General features: G+C 34.9%; 1 protein-coding gene across 1 annotated transcript in view; it reads left to right on the forward strand.

Annotated features, from left to right (window-relative positions):
• The window catches only part of Spf30 (survival of motor neuron-related-splicing factor 30), a 16,187-nt gene extending 3,899 nt beyond the window's left edge, over positions 1-12,288 (forward strand). The window contains exons 3-7 of the mRNA XM_089250763.1: positions 1,761-1,918; positions 6,043-6,130; positions 6,267-6,331; positions 9,203-9,329; positions 12,008-12,288. Coding sequence (XP_089106889.1) covers positions 1,761-1,918; positions 6,043-6,130; positions 6,267-6,331; positions 9,203-9,329; positions 12,008-12,175 — 606 coding nt within the window. The 3' untranslated portion in view covers positions 12,176-12,288. The remainder of the gene's footprint in view (positions 1-1,760; positions 1,919-6,042; positions 6,131-6,266; positions 6,332-9,202; positions 9,330-12,007) is intronic.
• Positions 12,289-17,981: the final 5,693 nt, after the last annotated feature.

Below are 17,981 nucleotides of genomic sequence, written 5' to 3' on the forward strand. Positions count from 1 at the left end.
GCAAGGGTTAGCAGTTTTCAAAAATTAGATTTTATCTGGCCACGAATGATTATCAGTCAAATAATTAACCTACTTGCAAAAAAAGGCCATGTTTAATGCCAGGCTTGAAAGATTGAAAAAGTATTTAGGCGCCAGCCAAATTTCTTAGGAGCCAAACATGGTTTTTTCCTCAAGAAACATAGCCCTAAATAATGTTTTTTACTCCCCTGGAACTCCATAACTTTTTCCCATATTAAAAGATATGATGTAATGAAATCAGAAAATTTTGTTGTTCCACACCCGTTGTACTAAGCAATACCACAGTGTGAAAAAACTCGTAGTGGCTTAAAACAGAGTAGCAGAACCACTTTGCCTGAAGCAAGGTTGGAGAAGTTGAACAGCTTGTTCCATGTGGAGTGTGTGTAGTACTGATCGTTGCACCATACAGTGATGAAGAAGAAAACGCTGTCCAAATGGAATGCACAAGAATGAGCCAGTTTCTTTGACATGCGTACTTCTTGTGGATTGTGTTACGATGATACCGGGGGTACATAATTTTGAGCTGTTCACCATCCACATTGACCATGCATTGTGCAGCTCTGCCTCAAAAACCAGTTTTACATTTCGCAGAACTGTGGGTGTCCTCCAATTTAGCAATCACATATAAAAAACTTTAGCTCTCAATAACGATTTTCTAGTCGACCTGGCACCTGAGATTTATCAAGCCCTGGTTTAGTGGCTATTTGGAAGAATTATTGAATAATAACAGCATGGGTCTCTCTATGGACCATTTTCTTTCATTTCAAACATTTGTGGGACCCCAGAATTGATATAAGAGTTCATATTTTGGTGTCATTTATATTTTCTGTTCAATTTCACATTTTCATGGTATAGAATTCTTGTTATTTGCATTATATATGTAAAATGTACTGTACATAACATAAACCAGGACTTGACAAATTCCAGGTCTTTGTGGCAACAAAAAAAAATTTGTATTGGCATGTAAAATTTCCTATGTGTAGTTATAAAATTGGAGTACAAACACAATATTTTGAATATTTTGGCATTTATGTTGATGTATCTATCTACATTGAATGAGAGGGATCACTATGTCCTGGAAGAAGTCAAAAGAAACATTTTTTTTATCTTATTTTCTTAGGGAAGGGGGAATTTTTCGCTTTTTTCTTGACTTTGTAAAACTTGTTCTGGTGCCTAAGATTTTTTTGTGATTTATCAAGCCCAGGTGTAAATGATACGTGTATGAGTGCCTTGTAGTTTGATATGATATTTGTCTCTGTCCAAGATATTTTATCAGTATATAGTTATTTTCTACATTCATTTATGAGTGTAATTGTAGAGTTTTTTGTATGAGTCTTGCAATAATACATTGACTGTGAATGAGAAGCTATTTTGATGAAGCTGATTTGCAAACGTGTCAACTATTTATGTAATTTTCAAAACATCAATGTTTTTTTGGCAATTATTTAACCTTTCGTCGGGCATACGTGATCAAGTTGAGAAGCATCTCTTTTTTCCCTCCCTTCAAATTTATCCTCTTTTGCTATTTCTTATGACTCTATTATTTTAATTGATGCTTTATACGGCACAATTGATTTTATTACATCAGGTCTGCACTTGACGGAAGGTTAAAGATTGTGAAGCATATATAGTATGCCATATGTCTTGAATAATTGCAGCATCTAGGATTATATGTGTAAATGAGAATTTTTATTATTCCACGTACAAGTATTAATGCATTTTTTGGTTGTGTTATTTTCCAGGAAGTCATCCAGCTCACCACTGATCTGATTTGTGCTAACAAACCAAGTTCAGCAAAACCGTCAACATCAGATAGCTTCATAAAGGATAGTGTAGCGGGTTATCCCTTCAAATGGAAAGCTGGAGATCATTGTATGGCCCAGTGGTCAGAAGATGGACAGTAAGTGTTGCCATATGAACCAATTTTTCATTAACATTGATAGCATATGTGTGTTAGAGATGGTATCTTGAGTGTTTGTTTTCATTTTGGATATCACAAACTCTGTTTGGAGTTTTTTTCAGAACACATAGATTTTACTGTCCTAAACCTCAAATAGTCAAAGTATCATTTTGACACCAATGTATCCTCTTTTAATGAAAGTGTAACGTACTATAAAAATTTATTGCTTAGTAATTTAAAACTATAAATTAAAATCTGACAGTAAACAAAATTGAAACTATCGAAATGCATCAAAAAGTTTTTCCTTTTGTCATTAAATGAGTTTAGGAACTTCTAAATCTTTCCACATAGTAAATGAAGTTTTTGGAAATTATGAGAATTTTCTTTGCAACAAAAGAAAAAGGCTTTTTTAAACTTTTTGCTTTCGTGAGAATAGAGATGTAAAATTCTCGAGAATAATCTTTCAGAGAATATTCTCATATGTAGTATCGGAGTAGGACTACTATTATAAATAACTTGAGAATATTCTAATACATTCTTGATGAGAATATTCTCTTGTTATTTATAATATAGTTACATATAATATCCTTGAGAATATTCTCTGGAAGGACTACTTTCATAAATTACTGGGGAATATTCTTATAGAAAATAATAAGAATTATTCTGAAGTTGTTATTAATAGTCCTTCCAGAGAATATTCTTGAATATTCTCCTCGATGAGAATATTCTTCAGTTACCGAAATCTTTCCAGAGAGTATTATCAAGAATATATGTAATAACATGTATTTTATTAAATCTCGATAAATAACTTGAGAATAATTGTTATTTTTGATAAGAATATTCTCTAGTAACTTCTAATAGTAGTCCTTTGAGAGAATATTCTCTGCCACCGTCTCTCTTCCCATCAAGAAGATAGGCATTTGAAGTTTGTAGACCACAATATTAAAGTTTGAAAGCAATGAAATTAAACCAACAGGGCTGAATTGCACAACTTTTAAAGAAATGTGAGTGATACAGAATTTAAGTGTATGTGCATTGAAAAAAACAACAGTTCTGTATCTTAGAATGAAGTTGATTATATTAGAAGAGCTTCCTTTATCAAACAACTATGGTTTAATTTCTTTTGTTGTGAACTTATTTCTGAAAGTGTATCTAATTTTAAAATAATTTTTTAAGGTTTTAATCTAAAGGTTTCTAAAAATCTTTATAACCAAACTTTTAAAACCTCTCATCATGACCCGGAGAAACTAAACTACCCCCCCCCCCGAAACTAAAAGCTTTCATGGGGGGGGGGGGTGATTATACCAAAAATTGTTTTGTTGTGAATGTTTCAGGTAATAAAACTGATTTATATTTCACAATATAAACAAAATTAGTAAAAAAATTTAAATTATTTAAAAGAAAAATTAATATTCTCTCGATTATTCTCCAATTTTTACATCCAGGAGAATATTCTCGTTCTCTGAGTTCTCTCCACATCTCTATGTGAGAATATTCTGAAAATTCTGTCCTTATATATCAAGTTTGGCTGCTTTGGAGGCAAAATAATTATGTGTTTTAGTGGCATCTATATGCATCGGTAAATGATCTTTGCTGCATATAGATGTGCCCTTTGCTCCCTTCTGATGTGCATTTCAGGACTTGACAAATAAAAAAGGAATTAGGCACCATCCAAGTTTTCTAGGAGCCAACTTTTTTTAATTTTTTTCTCGGGTAGAACAGTCAAAATAATTTTTTTAAGGCTATTTCTATACTGCGGTATTTTCCATGTTGACAATGTTGCACAAATTGTAAAAAATGTGGTCTTCAGACCTCAATTTAGCCATAATGTGTCAATGCCTATTTTTTTAGTCTGGCATCATATTGCTGGGTATTTGTCAAGCGCTGGTGTATTTTGAAGGCTGACAATTGATGAAAATACTTCCATTTCTGACCCCCCAGCCTATTTAACAATTTTTATTGCGGCCATAGACAAATAAGACTAATTAGATGAATTTGTTTGGCTTCAGAAGCGATTACATGAATATAGATCTTCTCAGTTTTTCTGAGACCATTCCACAGAATATTTATGAACTGTACTATTACAAATATTTGAATTCCATCTGCTGAGTTTTTGGTGGGCAATTTCAGGTTTCTTTGATTTGCTGCTATAGGTCATATACTCCAATCCTCATCTTTCCCGTACAAAACTACCAGATCTTAAACTTCATGAATTAAAGACTGTGAATGTGGGGAACTATTAGATGAAGCATCACCTTAAAGACTATGTGAATATTTGTACAGGTTTGGGCTAAATTACCTTCATTTAGAAACAAAATATTGGCAATGCTCATTTTTATGAACCCATGCAGACTTGATAATTACTTCGTAAAATCGAAAGTTTGTAAATAGGAGAGAGAATGTAAACAATGCGGGAAATAAAAAATGAAATTCATAGTTTTCGGGTTTTTTGGCCACCGTAACAAAGTTTTTATCTTTCAACAGTTCACTTGCACGTGTAACAAACATTTTTAAGAAATCTTATGTAATTCTGGGATAAAAGCTACTACTTACAACTTTTCCCTGCTTGAGTTACACTACTTTGTCAGGATTGGTCAGTTGAGCAAAATTTTACCCATTGGCTAAAGTTGTTTCTAAGCGTTCTGGATAGTGCATGGGTGTGAGTCCTTGGAAACAAATTCAGCCGATGAAGAAATTCATGCTCAACTGAGACGAAGCAGTGTGACTCAAGCTGAGAGAAAGCATAAGTAGTAGCCTTTTTCCTGCCATTTCGTAAAATGTCTGCCATCTATGCAAGCGAACCGTCAAAAGATAAAAACTTTGTTGCCTGCGAATTGGCCAAAAAACCTGAAAACTATTAATTTTACTTTACATGGTGGCTATGGAAGCCTTGTTTGTTTCAATAAAAAATGAGTTAGTCATTCACCTTCATTGATGATTTCCATAAAAATCGCTTTTGTTTGCTTCATCGCAACATATTAGTAAATATAAGATTCCACAGAATTGACGCAGGATAACATTTCATGCGAATCTCGCTTTTCTGAAATATTTTCAGTATGGTGGAACACGCCGCTGGAACCATGCTGTAGAAACAATCTTTTGCTGATCTATGATTAGAGGACTCTCAATGTAATTTTTTGAATCTCATACTTTTGGGCGATTTCTCTCTTTATAAAAGCTCTCACATTAATTTATTTCAAAATATTTTCTTCATCCACTGCCAATCACAGTATTTTCTGTTTTGTTGACATTGTAAAAAGTAAAGTAGGTGAAAAGCGTTTGGCTGAAATAGAGTTTGATAGACTTTCGACTGAAAAAATGGCCTATCATTAATCTACCATTCATCATACCATTTTTGAAATGGTATGTTTAGTTTATCCAATCATAATGCGCAAAGAGTGAATTAAAATGGCAACAGATCTTTAATTCATAGTCACCCCCCACCAACAATCAAACTCTCCTTCCTGGCAAGCGTTTGCAAAACACTTGCATGTTGGTGATGCCAAATTGGTGAACTCTTTACCTCCCCTCTCTTCTTTTAAGACACACAGAAGAGTGAAAAAATTTTACTTTTAATTACAACAAACTTGGAGGCGGCTGGAAGAATAAAATAAAAATAGAAGAAAAACGAAGTTATATAGTAAAACAAAGAGTTGATAGAAATAAGAGTTCGTAAAATAGAGCAGATTTTACCTTAGCTCTACGGCATGCTGTTTGGGACCAGTTCTTAAAAAATAGTTTGTTTGTAAATTGGAGATTCTTAAAATCGAATTGTAGTAATATCAAATGCCTAAAATGAAATTTTTGATTAGCCGAAAAATCTTAAAATCTCTGTAAAACATATTAAAATTGCACCCATTATGATATAAAACCACATTGAACAAATCAGTACACTTTCAACTTCCAAGTCAATGCCACAAAATGTTTATTTTATGATGAAAAGACATGGCAGTAGTGCTTTTATTTTTACAATCAGATGTTGATTTTGTTATCATTTAATGCAGTTTCTATAAGCAGTTTGTGATATTGGTCTATAACTATTTTTTTTTAAATCCTTGTTGGTTCCTGTGATTAGCTATTTTGATAACTGGAATAATTTTTCATTAATTCCTCAATTTTGTTAGATACTACGAGGCAGTCATCGAAGACGTTACAGAAGATGGACAGTGTACTGTCAATTTTATTCAGTATGAAAATACAGACGTCACTATGGTGAGTATTGTGTATTTAGCAAAAACCATGCATATTCCGATCTAATGTTATATTTCCTTCTTCCCACCATATGTGATATAGTATCAAATTTCAAGATTAGTAGCCCTTCAAATTTCTGGTGTTTTGTTTGTTGCAGGTTCATCAACTGAAGCCTGTTGACAGTGAAGGCACAGAATATTCAGAAGGGAATTCAAAGTCTAGGTAATAATAACATAGCTTATTTGTATACTCATGAATAGAAAACTCAATTATGTTAGGTGTTCTAGTTGAGCTTTTTTCTGCATGTAGAGGTGCATGCAGTAAATAGAAATATTTTCATGGTAAAAGCTCCCAGTAATTGTGATGTGTTGATGAAAGAAAATTTCTTGTTTCAAGCTAGTCCAGGCCAATCCATGCCTTCATTCATGGAATCTGCACACTCAATATTTTGCACTTTTGCTCTTCCAAGCAGCAAAAGAAAGACCCCCCCCCCCCCCCCTGTATAAGGCACATCTTGACAAATCAGGAAAATATTTTAGGCATCAGAAAAATTTCATTGGTGCTAAGCATCCCCCCCCCCTTACTAAATTGATCTAAAATAGTGTATTATTTGACTTCTACAGGACTTAGAGACCCTTTTCTACCCTCTCACCCTACCTGTTGATCAGCTGCCAGTGCACGGAGTCAGCTTTTGTTCAAAGTTTGATACAAGAAGAGAGGCTGTGTCTCCTCCCCCCCTTCTCTCTTTCTAGAGTAGTATAGGAATGTGCGTACAGAATAAGTAATAGATTAAAAATACAAAATATTTTTCTTTCTTGTTTTCTTTATTATTCTCGGATTCTGGAGTAAAGCAAAAAATCAGGAAAAAAAAATATTCTTCTTGGAAATAGCTGGCAATTTCTAGAAGGTTCAGTGACTCTTTGTTGCCAGTTATAATGCAGATCAGGGAAATCTTAAAAAAGGAGTTAAGATTTGTAGATGACGTGTAAACTCTTCAGAGACCAGGCAGAGCTGCAACATGATATTTATATAACATGGAAATTTGTTATTTCCCCTATAAAATACAGAAGACATGACAGCACCAATATAGCATGAAAAAAGCATAACTCTAACAGCACATGTACACACATGTTCCTGAGTGTACCACAATTCAGGGCAATGTAATAAGGGCAACCTCAGCGTCGTGCCGCAGCAGAGCCTGTATTAGCTGATGTCATCGCTCTGACAGGACCGGTTAATTGGCATTGGCTACCCGGGCATTTCAAGGTCACTCTTTAGTTAAAAGGTGTTCGAGAAGTGACGTCATGCACCTGATCCTAGACCACGCCCATTGAGCCAAGGCAGCAAGAGAAACTTCAAAGGGATGAGACGGCCCTTACTATATAGCCGCGTCTATCTGTCCCTTTTTTTTGGCCCGAAGGCAATTTTTTGTTGATGATTTTGATTTGAGAAGTAATGACCAGGTAATTTACACAATCATTAATTACCATTTTGAGGCTGATTTGTGGGCACTTGTTAATTTGAATAAAAACTTTTGCATAATTCTGAAGTTTGAATTTAGCAACTGCATATAAACAATTTTAGACACCATTACAGATTTTCTAGTTACCATGGCGACCTGATGCCTGGAATAGGTCGATAACTGGGATTAATGCCAGGGTTGGCAGGTTTTCGACGCATGGCAGTTTTTGACAGTTTAAACTGTCATGTCAAAGAACCTCACATATTGCTTTTCGATTCCTATTTTTAAAATTTCCATTGGAGACATTTTAATTGCTTGTAATGTTAAAGAATAAATAGTTGATATGATTGTAAAATAATTTTCTACTCTCTACAGAATTATTTTGGACAATATATATGTATTTTTTCTGGTAAAATTTAAAATTTGAATAAAGCACAGCATAAAATCTGAAAGAAACTGGAATGATTTGATATTCAATTCAAAACGATTCTTGACCTTTCAAAATTTCTTCAACTGCTTCTATATGTGTATATTTATAAACATCTACTGTACTCTTTTTATTACAGACAAGTGTTTAAAAAACTTTTACACCATATATGTAGTGTTAATTTTAGTTATTAAATTACCTATATAGATAATCACTGATGCTTAAAACAATGCTCTTATTGTGCATAACCTTAGAATATATCTAGTAATCAAAATACTAAGTTATAGGACTGAAATGTCCTTTAGTTTGGCGGTGTTCTGATTGTATATAATGCGTAAGAAACTCCTCTAGCTTGTTCTTAGTGTAAAAGTAAGAATAACTAAGTTTGACTGATGTGGTATATTTACTAGCATTTATATAATGCAGTGGTTGGTTTTCCAATTGAAGCTGTATCTGAATGTGCAAAACAATGGTTTGGGTATAAAGTCCTGCCAGCTCTTCTTTGATTGTGTGAAAATATTCTTTAAAACTGCTAACCTAAGCTATTTTTGGGTGAGCATAAACGAGTTCAATTATTGTATTAACAGACGAATTTTTATAAAATTTTGGTCAGATCACAAAATTTATATCTAAATAGATATTTTATGTACTCTGTAATCATAATTCAAAACATAAAACACTTTAATTTTCATAAAAGTAAGTTTTGTTATTTAACATATCTATCAGGTTAAAGTAGTGTTTGGCAACATTGACAATTAGTTTGTACCTGTTTTAATGCTGAGATAGTTTCTGAGGCCAAAAACCTAACACTGATGCCCTATCACACATATTTTGAATAAACTATTTGGTTTACCAAATTGAACACAGGTAATGAGTAGTTTAGATAAATGAACCATATAATTATATTTTAAATGTTCTAGACTCATGTCTAAAATTGCAAATTATAATTATATTTTGTTTTAATTATTAGAATTGTTTAAAAATAAAGCATTGTAGTATGCAAAAAGGTAAGTTCATCATGTTATATACCTATTGTGTTCAAAACATTCAAAAGCATTCATTTAGGTTTTTGCAGTTTTAACCAGTTTTTGACACTTGTCATGTCAAAAACCTAACCCTGGTTAATGCATATCAAAGACAGAAATCTTCCATGTCATTTTTTTTTAGAATTATGATGAGTTCATAGATTTTTTTTTTCTTTAAGGAAAATGCAGATCCAAGCTCAGCGAGAGTATAAAAAGAAGAAAGCTCAAAAGAAAGCCCAGCGTATGAAGCAGATCGAGGAAGAGAGAGAAAAGGAAAAACTCAAGTGGCACAGTTTCAATTCTAAGGTATGTTTGTTTGGATTGGTTGCAAAATTGATGTAATTTTTCTTTATTATATAGGCTAGTGTTTAAATATTTTAATTCCATTGACAGTTATAGCTCCAAGTTATGTGATTTTAGTCATTAAAATTGCTACTGTTTTCAGTTTCCTCCAATTCTGTTTACTAGATAGAGTAAAAAGACATTTTACATTAATTATTCTTTATGAGCTGATAAAATTATAATGCATAGATTTTGTCGGGATGGTCAAAATTATGAAAAAGCACCAGAATATTCATCAAGGAAATACAAGTCATGGTCACACCCTATGCAATCTCGAAAAAAAATCCCCAATTTTTTTTTTGTTTTGTATGAAATGTTTCACTGCTGAAAAACATTTCATACAAAACAAAAAAAAGAATTGGGGATTTTTTTTCGAGATTGCATAGGGTGTGACCATGACTCGTATTTCCTTGATGAATATTCTGGTGCTTTTTCATAATTTTGACCATCCCGACAATTTTTTATGAAAATGTCTAGTTTTTCCATGAAGCCTATCCAAATTTTTATTTTTTTCTGAAATCAAAGATATAGAACTATTTTGCCAACTTATAAATTATTATGCCTATAAATATTTATCTTGCATACATGTTGAATGTTTTTTTCCGTAGAATCGATTTTTATCCACACGTGACTTGTGGCACTTCGTTTCCTGCCATTGACAATTTTAGCAATAATTGACAACTTCCTGTATTTAGAATCCTGATTTTCCCCATATTTTTCTCAAAGAAATATGATCAACCAATTGGTTTGCAAGGACTGGGGGGGGGGGGATTTTCAGTAGAGATTTTTCCTTATGTGAAGCGAATTTCTGAGATTTTTCTATAATGATTTGAAAATACGGAAGATCTGGTTTCTGACTGGAAGATTTTAATAGGGCTAAAGAACTGGAATGGCTTCCGAGTAAATCAGAAGCATTAGCACCTATGCTAATTCATAGCACCATTGTTTAGATCAGTTTCCCAACCTTTTTTTGTCCAATTGCTCCCCCTTCAGAAATTTTTTCTCCCATCGCAATCTAACCTATAGGATCTTATGTTATACTCATAGCTTCTACGGCTCCCCCGGAACATTCTGTCGCCCATGTTGGAAATCACTGGTTTAGATCATAGTTTGCCAGACTTTTTGTTCCATCGTCCCCGACGCAAGCAAATTCATAGGATCGTATGTTATACTCGTAGCTTCTGTCGCCTTCCCCGGACCATTCCATTGCCCACTTTGGGAAATACTGGTTTAGATAGTTACTACACTGTCAATTCAATTTCCATGGTGTCTATTACATGCCCAAAGTAAAATTTGGTGACTTTTTCTTGACTATTCTTTGGCTTGTCCAACCAAATGAGCTTTGCTGAACTCTATTGCCATAGCAGTGATGACCAACACGGTGTCTGCTGCTCTCAGAAATGGCAAATAAGTTGCTTTGTATCAGTGGTAATAACTATGTTACAGCTGATGAATTAGAAGTATTCAAATATAAAATTTGGCATTTGGAGCCACCATCTGTGAAAAAAATTACACATGTATTTCTAGGCACAGAGTTTTCAAAAAAGATTTTGACAAAGAGCATGAGCCAAGTTTGAACCATAAAACCTCAATATGATCCTCTTACATCAGTGTTATGTGCTGAGGAGGCTTGGCGCAGACATGAAGAAAACGTTGAGGGGCTGAAATGTGTCAGTCGTCCTGCATATACGTGTGTGCATTGCATTGTACATTCATTAATTATTGGGGGAAAGCTCAGCCCTTTCACAAAATTTATTGGAGGGGAAGCTGAGGGTTCCAACGCCTATGTCAGGAGGTGCTGTCATTTATGTTGTAAATCAGAAAAGTAAATTGATGATGGATGAATATGCATGATTAATTCCCTCTTCCCCAATCTAAATTTTATGGGTGGGATTCCTTGTGGATTCTCTTGTTGGTCTTTTTTTTTTCTTTTTGCAATTTATCTATTTAGAAAGAAATTATCAAATAGGAAAAGTTGGTAAAATATTGGTGTAATGTTTTGCAATGCTGCACTCATTATATTATTGCATTCGCGAATTAACCCTAGCCAATCGCCAAGACCTGTTAGATAGATTAGTATTATACTGTATTGAGAAGTAATTGCCACTGCACGATTGCAGGAATCTATTAGACTTTCACGATGGATAGCCCAGTAAAAGTCAAGGATTTTCAGGGGTAAAATCAAGCACAAGAACTTCCTGGGAAAATCTGATAATTGATTGTGAAAAAAATCTGACCCCCCCCCCCTTTTATTTTCCGACTTTTCCCATGATTAGTAGACACCATTATTTCCATCTGGGTTGTCTCTCCTCTTGAAAATTGAATGCGTTAAACAAAGATGTCAGTTCGAAAATTCTCTTATGATTAGCTACATCTGTTTTGCAAGTAATTAAGTAATTATTCTAACAAAGATAGGGAGTGCATCCCTTGAGCTGGTTCTGAAGAGCTGAGCCTCTCGAAAACTGGTTTTTGCTCAATATTGCACTCAGGTCTGGATTCAATACTAAAGTGTATTAATGTATGAGAAACTCCACAATGACATAAAAAAAAAATTTTTGAGATTCTCCAAACTTTATTCTTTTGTGAATGTGCTGAGACATTCTTCTAGAACTAATTCCTTGACTAAATTTTTTTTTTTACAGGCTTTCAACAAGAAAGGCCACGTCAAAAAAAGTATATTTGCCTCTCCAGATAACATTAATGGAAGAGTTGGTGTAGGGACTTGTGGGATCGGAGGACGGCCGATGACTGAATACCATCAACAAGAGAAGTGGAGACGTCCGATGGCTCCCCCACACCCATTCGAATAGTCATTTTATTACGAGACGAAGATGATGCTTATTTTGTAAATAAAATTTTTCGATTTTTCATTTATGTCGTGTCATGAGCTGTACAGATTAAATGATTTGATGTGTGTGTTGAATATTTTCATGTTTTCTTGTCTTTTCTTCTCCCTCTCATTATTAAGCATTATTTAAAAGGAAGTGCAGCTTTCTGTTTTAGGGATTGGATGATTTTGCAATTTGTTACCAGTATCTCTAAACAGAGTCGTATGCAAGATCAATCTCTGGAGTGGGAACAATAATTTTCTTTCCAAGGAATTTTGAGTTACCACCCTTCGAAAAGCATTTAAATAACAAATTAATTAAAATAGTATATAAAAGACATTTCTTGATATATTTTAATTTTTCGTTTGTTTTTGGGAGGGCATATGCCTTTTTCTCCAGATAGTGTAATTGAAAGAGCATCTGCTTATCACTTCAAAGATCCCTGATTTTTCCCCTTGATCTTTTTTTTGGAACTTGAATTTATTCATGATTTTTTGGTACTAACGTATTATGCGTTAGACCAGGGTTGGGGCTAACATCAACCTAGGTAAAATTACTGTGTATTAAATTGATTTCCGTATTATTTAGGACAGCGGTTCTCAACCAGTGCTGCGTGTGCACCTCTCAGGGGCTCCGTGGCGACTCAAGGAAAATAAAATCTAATTTGATATAGATAAGTAAAGAAGAGAGGCCTACAAAAAAAGATTCTGCCATAAAAATTATATATAAAAAGGGCTCCTTGAATCTCAAAAAAGGTTGAGAAATGCTCATTTAGGCTATTTTCCACAGAACTAAGACTATTATTTCTAGTGGCAATTGGATATGTTCTCGTCACACTGCCTTTTCATACACATTTTTAAAGTTTGTTATGGACATTTTCACTCCATTTGTTTCCGCCACCCTTGTTCGGCAAGTTGCCCCTATATTTTTAGCTGAATGCATATTTTGTGTTCTGTTCATGGTGACACTTGAAGTGGATGCCAACTTAGAATGACACATTAAAATTACAACCAATTAGGCTATGCAGACCCCTTGTATTTCCAAAGAGCAAAAAGCTTATGGGATGCACAGGCTTATACTGTGCCGATGAATGAAAAAGTTGCATCCCCAATTTTTTTTCTCTCAAAAACAGAAGCAGCCATCTCTGAATTGACATAAGTTGGTGGAATTCCGTGTTTTATGCAGACCTATACTTTCTTAAAACAACCACTTTACCAAAATTCTGTTTCAAGTAGTAAGAATATGTGTATCAGAAATCTGGTTTGAACCACCAAGCGGTTTTTCAAAAAAATCACACAAATGTGGCCCAAGTATAATTTTTTCCACCCTGAAAAATATATTGGTTTATTATTTGCCGAAATGATTAATTCTTACATTTTCTATCCTTGGTACATTCTGATGGTGTATCTAGATGGTTTAAAATGATATGTGGTTTTTACAAAAATATCTTGTAAAAGTGGCCTGAATGTAGTTTCATATTAAATATCTTAGTTGCTGAAAATTATATACTGTACCAAAATTTGTCACTCTTACTGCATTTTCTAACTGTACTACATTCTGAATCTTAAGCAAATTCATGAATGTGGATTGTATCACGTATGTGGTGGTAGTGTATTATCTCCCAGGCTTTTTTTTCACAAATAAGCAGCAGTAGTGACTTCACTGTCATGTTAAGGGCAGGTGGTCTTATAATTCAAAGACACCAATAGTGGTTACATTCTAATTTTCTTTCCATAGGAAGCAGCACATCTCGTACTGTATATCGCTACCAGGTTTAATATTGAATAATTATTTTTTTACATATTTTTAACATTACCCCTAGTTAATCAAGGTTCTACCGTACAGTAGTAAAAGCTTGAAATTGACCAGTTTGTGAAGTGCCCTGTCCAAATAATTTTCAGTTAGAAATTCTTTGGAATATGGACTGGGTCACAGAGTGTTTGGTTAAAAGTAATCAGCTATATACAGCGTGATTATAATTAAAGTTCTGATTCCAAAACACTAATAAGAACTGCTGGTCCGAATAGCTTGAAAATTTGCATGGGTCCATTGTATGAAGCAATGGAATTTTCTTTGGCGAGAAAAAAATTACTTTAAAATGCACGAATAGATGATGCTGTACTTGGCCAGCAGTATAATCTATTTTGCGCAACCATATCATTTTGGCACTTCAACAGCATCAGTGTGTAAATAGCAGGTCTTGACAAATCCCAGATGCTGGGTTGACTAGAAAATTCGTTTTGGAACGTAAAATTTTATATGCATCATTGTTAGAATGAAGTGCAAGTATATGAGAATTTTCTTTTGATTTCATAATGTGTCTTCCAACATGAGAATGGGTCATAAAATCCCGGAAAAGTAAAAAAAAATATTACTCAGGACTTTTTCTGGGTGAAAAACATGCTTTGCTCTTAACAAATTCAGCTGGTGCCTAAATTTTTTTTGATTTGTCCAGCCTGGTGGATAGTATAACTTTTACAAAGATACACAGCAACAACAGCGAAGCAGCTGCTGAAGAAACATTTTGACAATAACGAGATATGACACCTGACAAGTGAACGCTACTATAACCCTTGCAACTTTTGGCTTTGGAGATATCCCAAAATGTTATGTGCAGTGGCTGGATTGCAAACTTTCGTGAATTGAAAGCACCTCCACACATAATTACCATAACGTACTCTGATCCGTAATTGAATTAGCATTTTTGCACTTCCACCTCACAGCCAGAACACAGTGGACAACATGTTTAGCATTTCTTGTGTAAGTTGTAATTTGTTCAAATTACTAATTGCATTATCATTTTGCCTTAACTGGCTATCACATCCATTCTGCGAGCGAATTTCTCATGTGCTGGACGAGTACAGCATTATCTATTTTACATTTTAAAGTATTTTTGCCCTTTGCCATGTGAAATTCCATTGCCTCAGGAACATTCATACAAATTTTTCAGTCATTCTGACCAGTGGTTTTATTTTAGTGTTTTGAAATCAGAACTTTGGTTATAATCACCCTGCACATTGTAAATCATTGCAAGTCAAATTGCATTAATTATGCTTCATTGCACACATGGTAATTGCTTAGTTTTTGTCATATAATTTTTGCAAAATAGAATCCTAATTAAGCATATTGAAAGAGTAACTAGGGAAAACATCTTTATTATAGAGTTAATAACATTAAGAATTCTCAAACACAAAATAATTTGAGTTAAGCTATAAAATAATTAAATTGCAAAAGTTAGTTTTTATTAAAATATAAGAAATATTGATAAACATTTTATTTTAATTAATTAAAAGTTTGAATGGTTTTTCAGAAATTTTGTTTTTAATGTAAATGTTATTAAAACCGGTCCCTGGTGGAAATACAGCGTGTGTGGATCTGCAGGCAGTTTGCCTGGCTAGTCTATTTTATTTTCGTACCATCACGAGAATACTCAGGATTCGTCAATACTATTAATGTGATTGACTTTCCAGCTAAATAATAAAACTCCTTCCGAAGTCTCCCAATGCATAATTCAATTTCTGGAGTGCTTATTCGACCCGTGCAGCCCCACTGGTTGCTGAATAAGGAATAAAAATGCTGTCTGCAAAAACTAGATGTAATTGGAGTGATTTGCAAAAGGAACAGTAATTTTTGATGCATTGCATCTACTAGCTGTTGTGCCAGGCATGACCCAGGCTCTGTCCCCATGGGGAATATAAGTGCATTACCCCAAGGGGCTGGGCCACGCTGGAGAGAGCTGAGTGTGCCAGGCCAGAAGGCTTGGGAGCCAAGCCCCCATCTACTAGCTGGGAACTAAAACATATGTATCAGTTAATGAAATGGAGCCTAAGGTAAAATTTTAATGACCAAATTGCTCGTTTTTGACCATATTACTTATGGTGGATGTAAACCTGTGAGTTTTTTTGGGTAATTTTACGGATATAGCTTATATGCCAGAATGGCTGTAGACCAGATTCTGCCAAACTTCTTGAAATGTGATTTAAATTATACAGTGTACATTCAATGGCCAAGTTTACATTCCTACTATAAGCTGATAGTGCTGCTAGTTTCCAGGTGTACAGGGTCATGGGGTGGCAGATGAGCGAGCTGTCACTACAAAATGAAAGCAAAATCATGCCACTTATTGTTACTAAATCACTGTTTGGCGACATTGAAAACGGTTGATGGCATAATTATATAAATACCAAAATCTCGTGATATACAGTGTGTAACTAAACTGATGGTCAGAACTGTAAGGGGTAAACAAAAGAGTCATCAACATTTAAGGATAGCCAAAACAAAACTTTACCATACAATATAGAGTCGGAAACCAAGCCACGAGAAGGGGGGGGGGGCTACATGGTGAAAATGGGGAACACACTAAAGACAGAATTTTTAGAATAAAAACTTCCCAACAAATGAAAAATGAAGACCACCAGTTGCAATGCAGACGTCACATCGGCGACAGTGCGAATCGTGTACGTGGAAGATTCCTGGCATTTCAGGAACGTCTGCAATAGTGACATTAATTTGTGCAACAAGGTGCTCGATTGACTTGATGGGTGTCTCGTAAACGATAATTTCAGCTGTCTCCAGAAGAAAAAAAAAATCCAGCCAGGACAAATCGGGAGATCTGGGAGGCCAATCCATCTGGTTGGAAAGACAATGTCCAGGTAGTTCCACACAATCCTGAGGAAATTTTTTGGCACTCGATCATGCTAAAACCATACAATCACTCAAAGATTTGCTGGTACATTTCATGGTAAATCAGGTCACACCTGCTGACGGAAGGTGATGTACCGGTCCATCTAGGCAGCAGGGTTTAAGCTAGATTAAAAAATTCCTTTAGCGAAAATGGGGAGAAAAACTTTAGCAAAATGCTACAATGCTAATGTAATGATTGATGGTTGGATGTCTACTTGTTCCGTACCTCCTGTATGCATTTTTGTAAAAGTGGCTACCACTTCTTTTGCACAAATGAACGACCACCAGTTGCAATGCAGACGTCACATCGGCGACAGTGTGAATTGTGTATGTGGAAGATTCCTGGCATTTCAGGAACGTCTGCAATGGTGACATTAATTTGTGCAACAAGGTGCTCGGTTGACTTGATAGGCATCTCGTAAACTTTTCTTAAGCTAGATTAAAAAATTCCTTTAGCAAAAAAGCGAAAATGGGGAGAAAAGCTTTAGCAAAATGCTACAATGCTAATGTAATGATTGATGGTTGGATGCCCACTTGTTCCGTACCTCCTGTATGCATTTTTGCGAAAGTGGCTACCACTTCTTTCGCATTCTGCGAAAAATGCGACCGTAGCTTAAACCCTGCTAGGCAGTCTGGTAAAAAGATACTGGCCAATTCAGTGGTTGTGGATAATCCCTGCCCATGCATTCATAAAAACTTTTGCCGGCGGCAGCTCAAACATGTCGCATGCCGATTTACTGTGGCCCACACGAGGTGTACATATTAAATATGCCCTTGTATGTAAACAGGACAGATGCTGCAAACTGTGACTGCAGCATCTGTTCCTGTATGCCGTGTTACACGAACTAGTGTGCTAATGCTGCACATTGTGGGAAGTCGGCTTCATTTAATGCTTGGATCCATTCTTCACACAACACACGCCATATCAACAACATCTTGATCAAGAGCTATTGCTCGAGTATTCCGTTCAGGCTAGTCATCCCTGCATCGAGGATCACCTCTGTCTGATTTACCATTCTCATGCTCAACCTGTGTCACTGACTCATGTCTTTGGGCAAGGAAGGAGTCTGTCTCAGGTATCTGTTTGGAAATCGTGCCGGAACAT

This window comes from Pholcus phalangioides, unplaced genomic scaffold (assembly GCF_987345545.1).
Source record: "Pholcus phalangioides strain wild (caught in Gottingen) unplaced genomic scaffold, Ppha-v1.0 ptg000003l_1, whole genome shotgun sequence".
Classification (NCBI taxonomy): Eukaryota; Metazoa; Arthropoda; class Arachnida; order Araneae; family Pholcidae; genus Pholcus; species Pholcus phalangioides.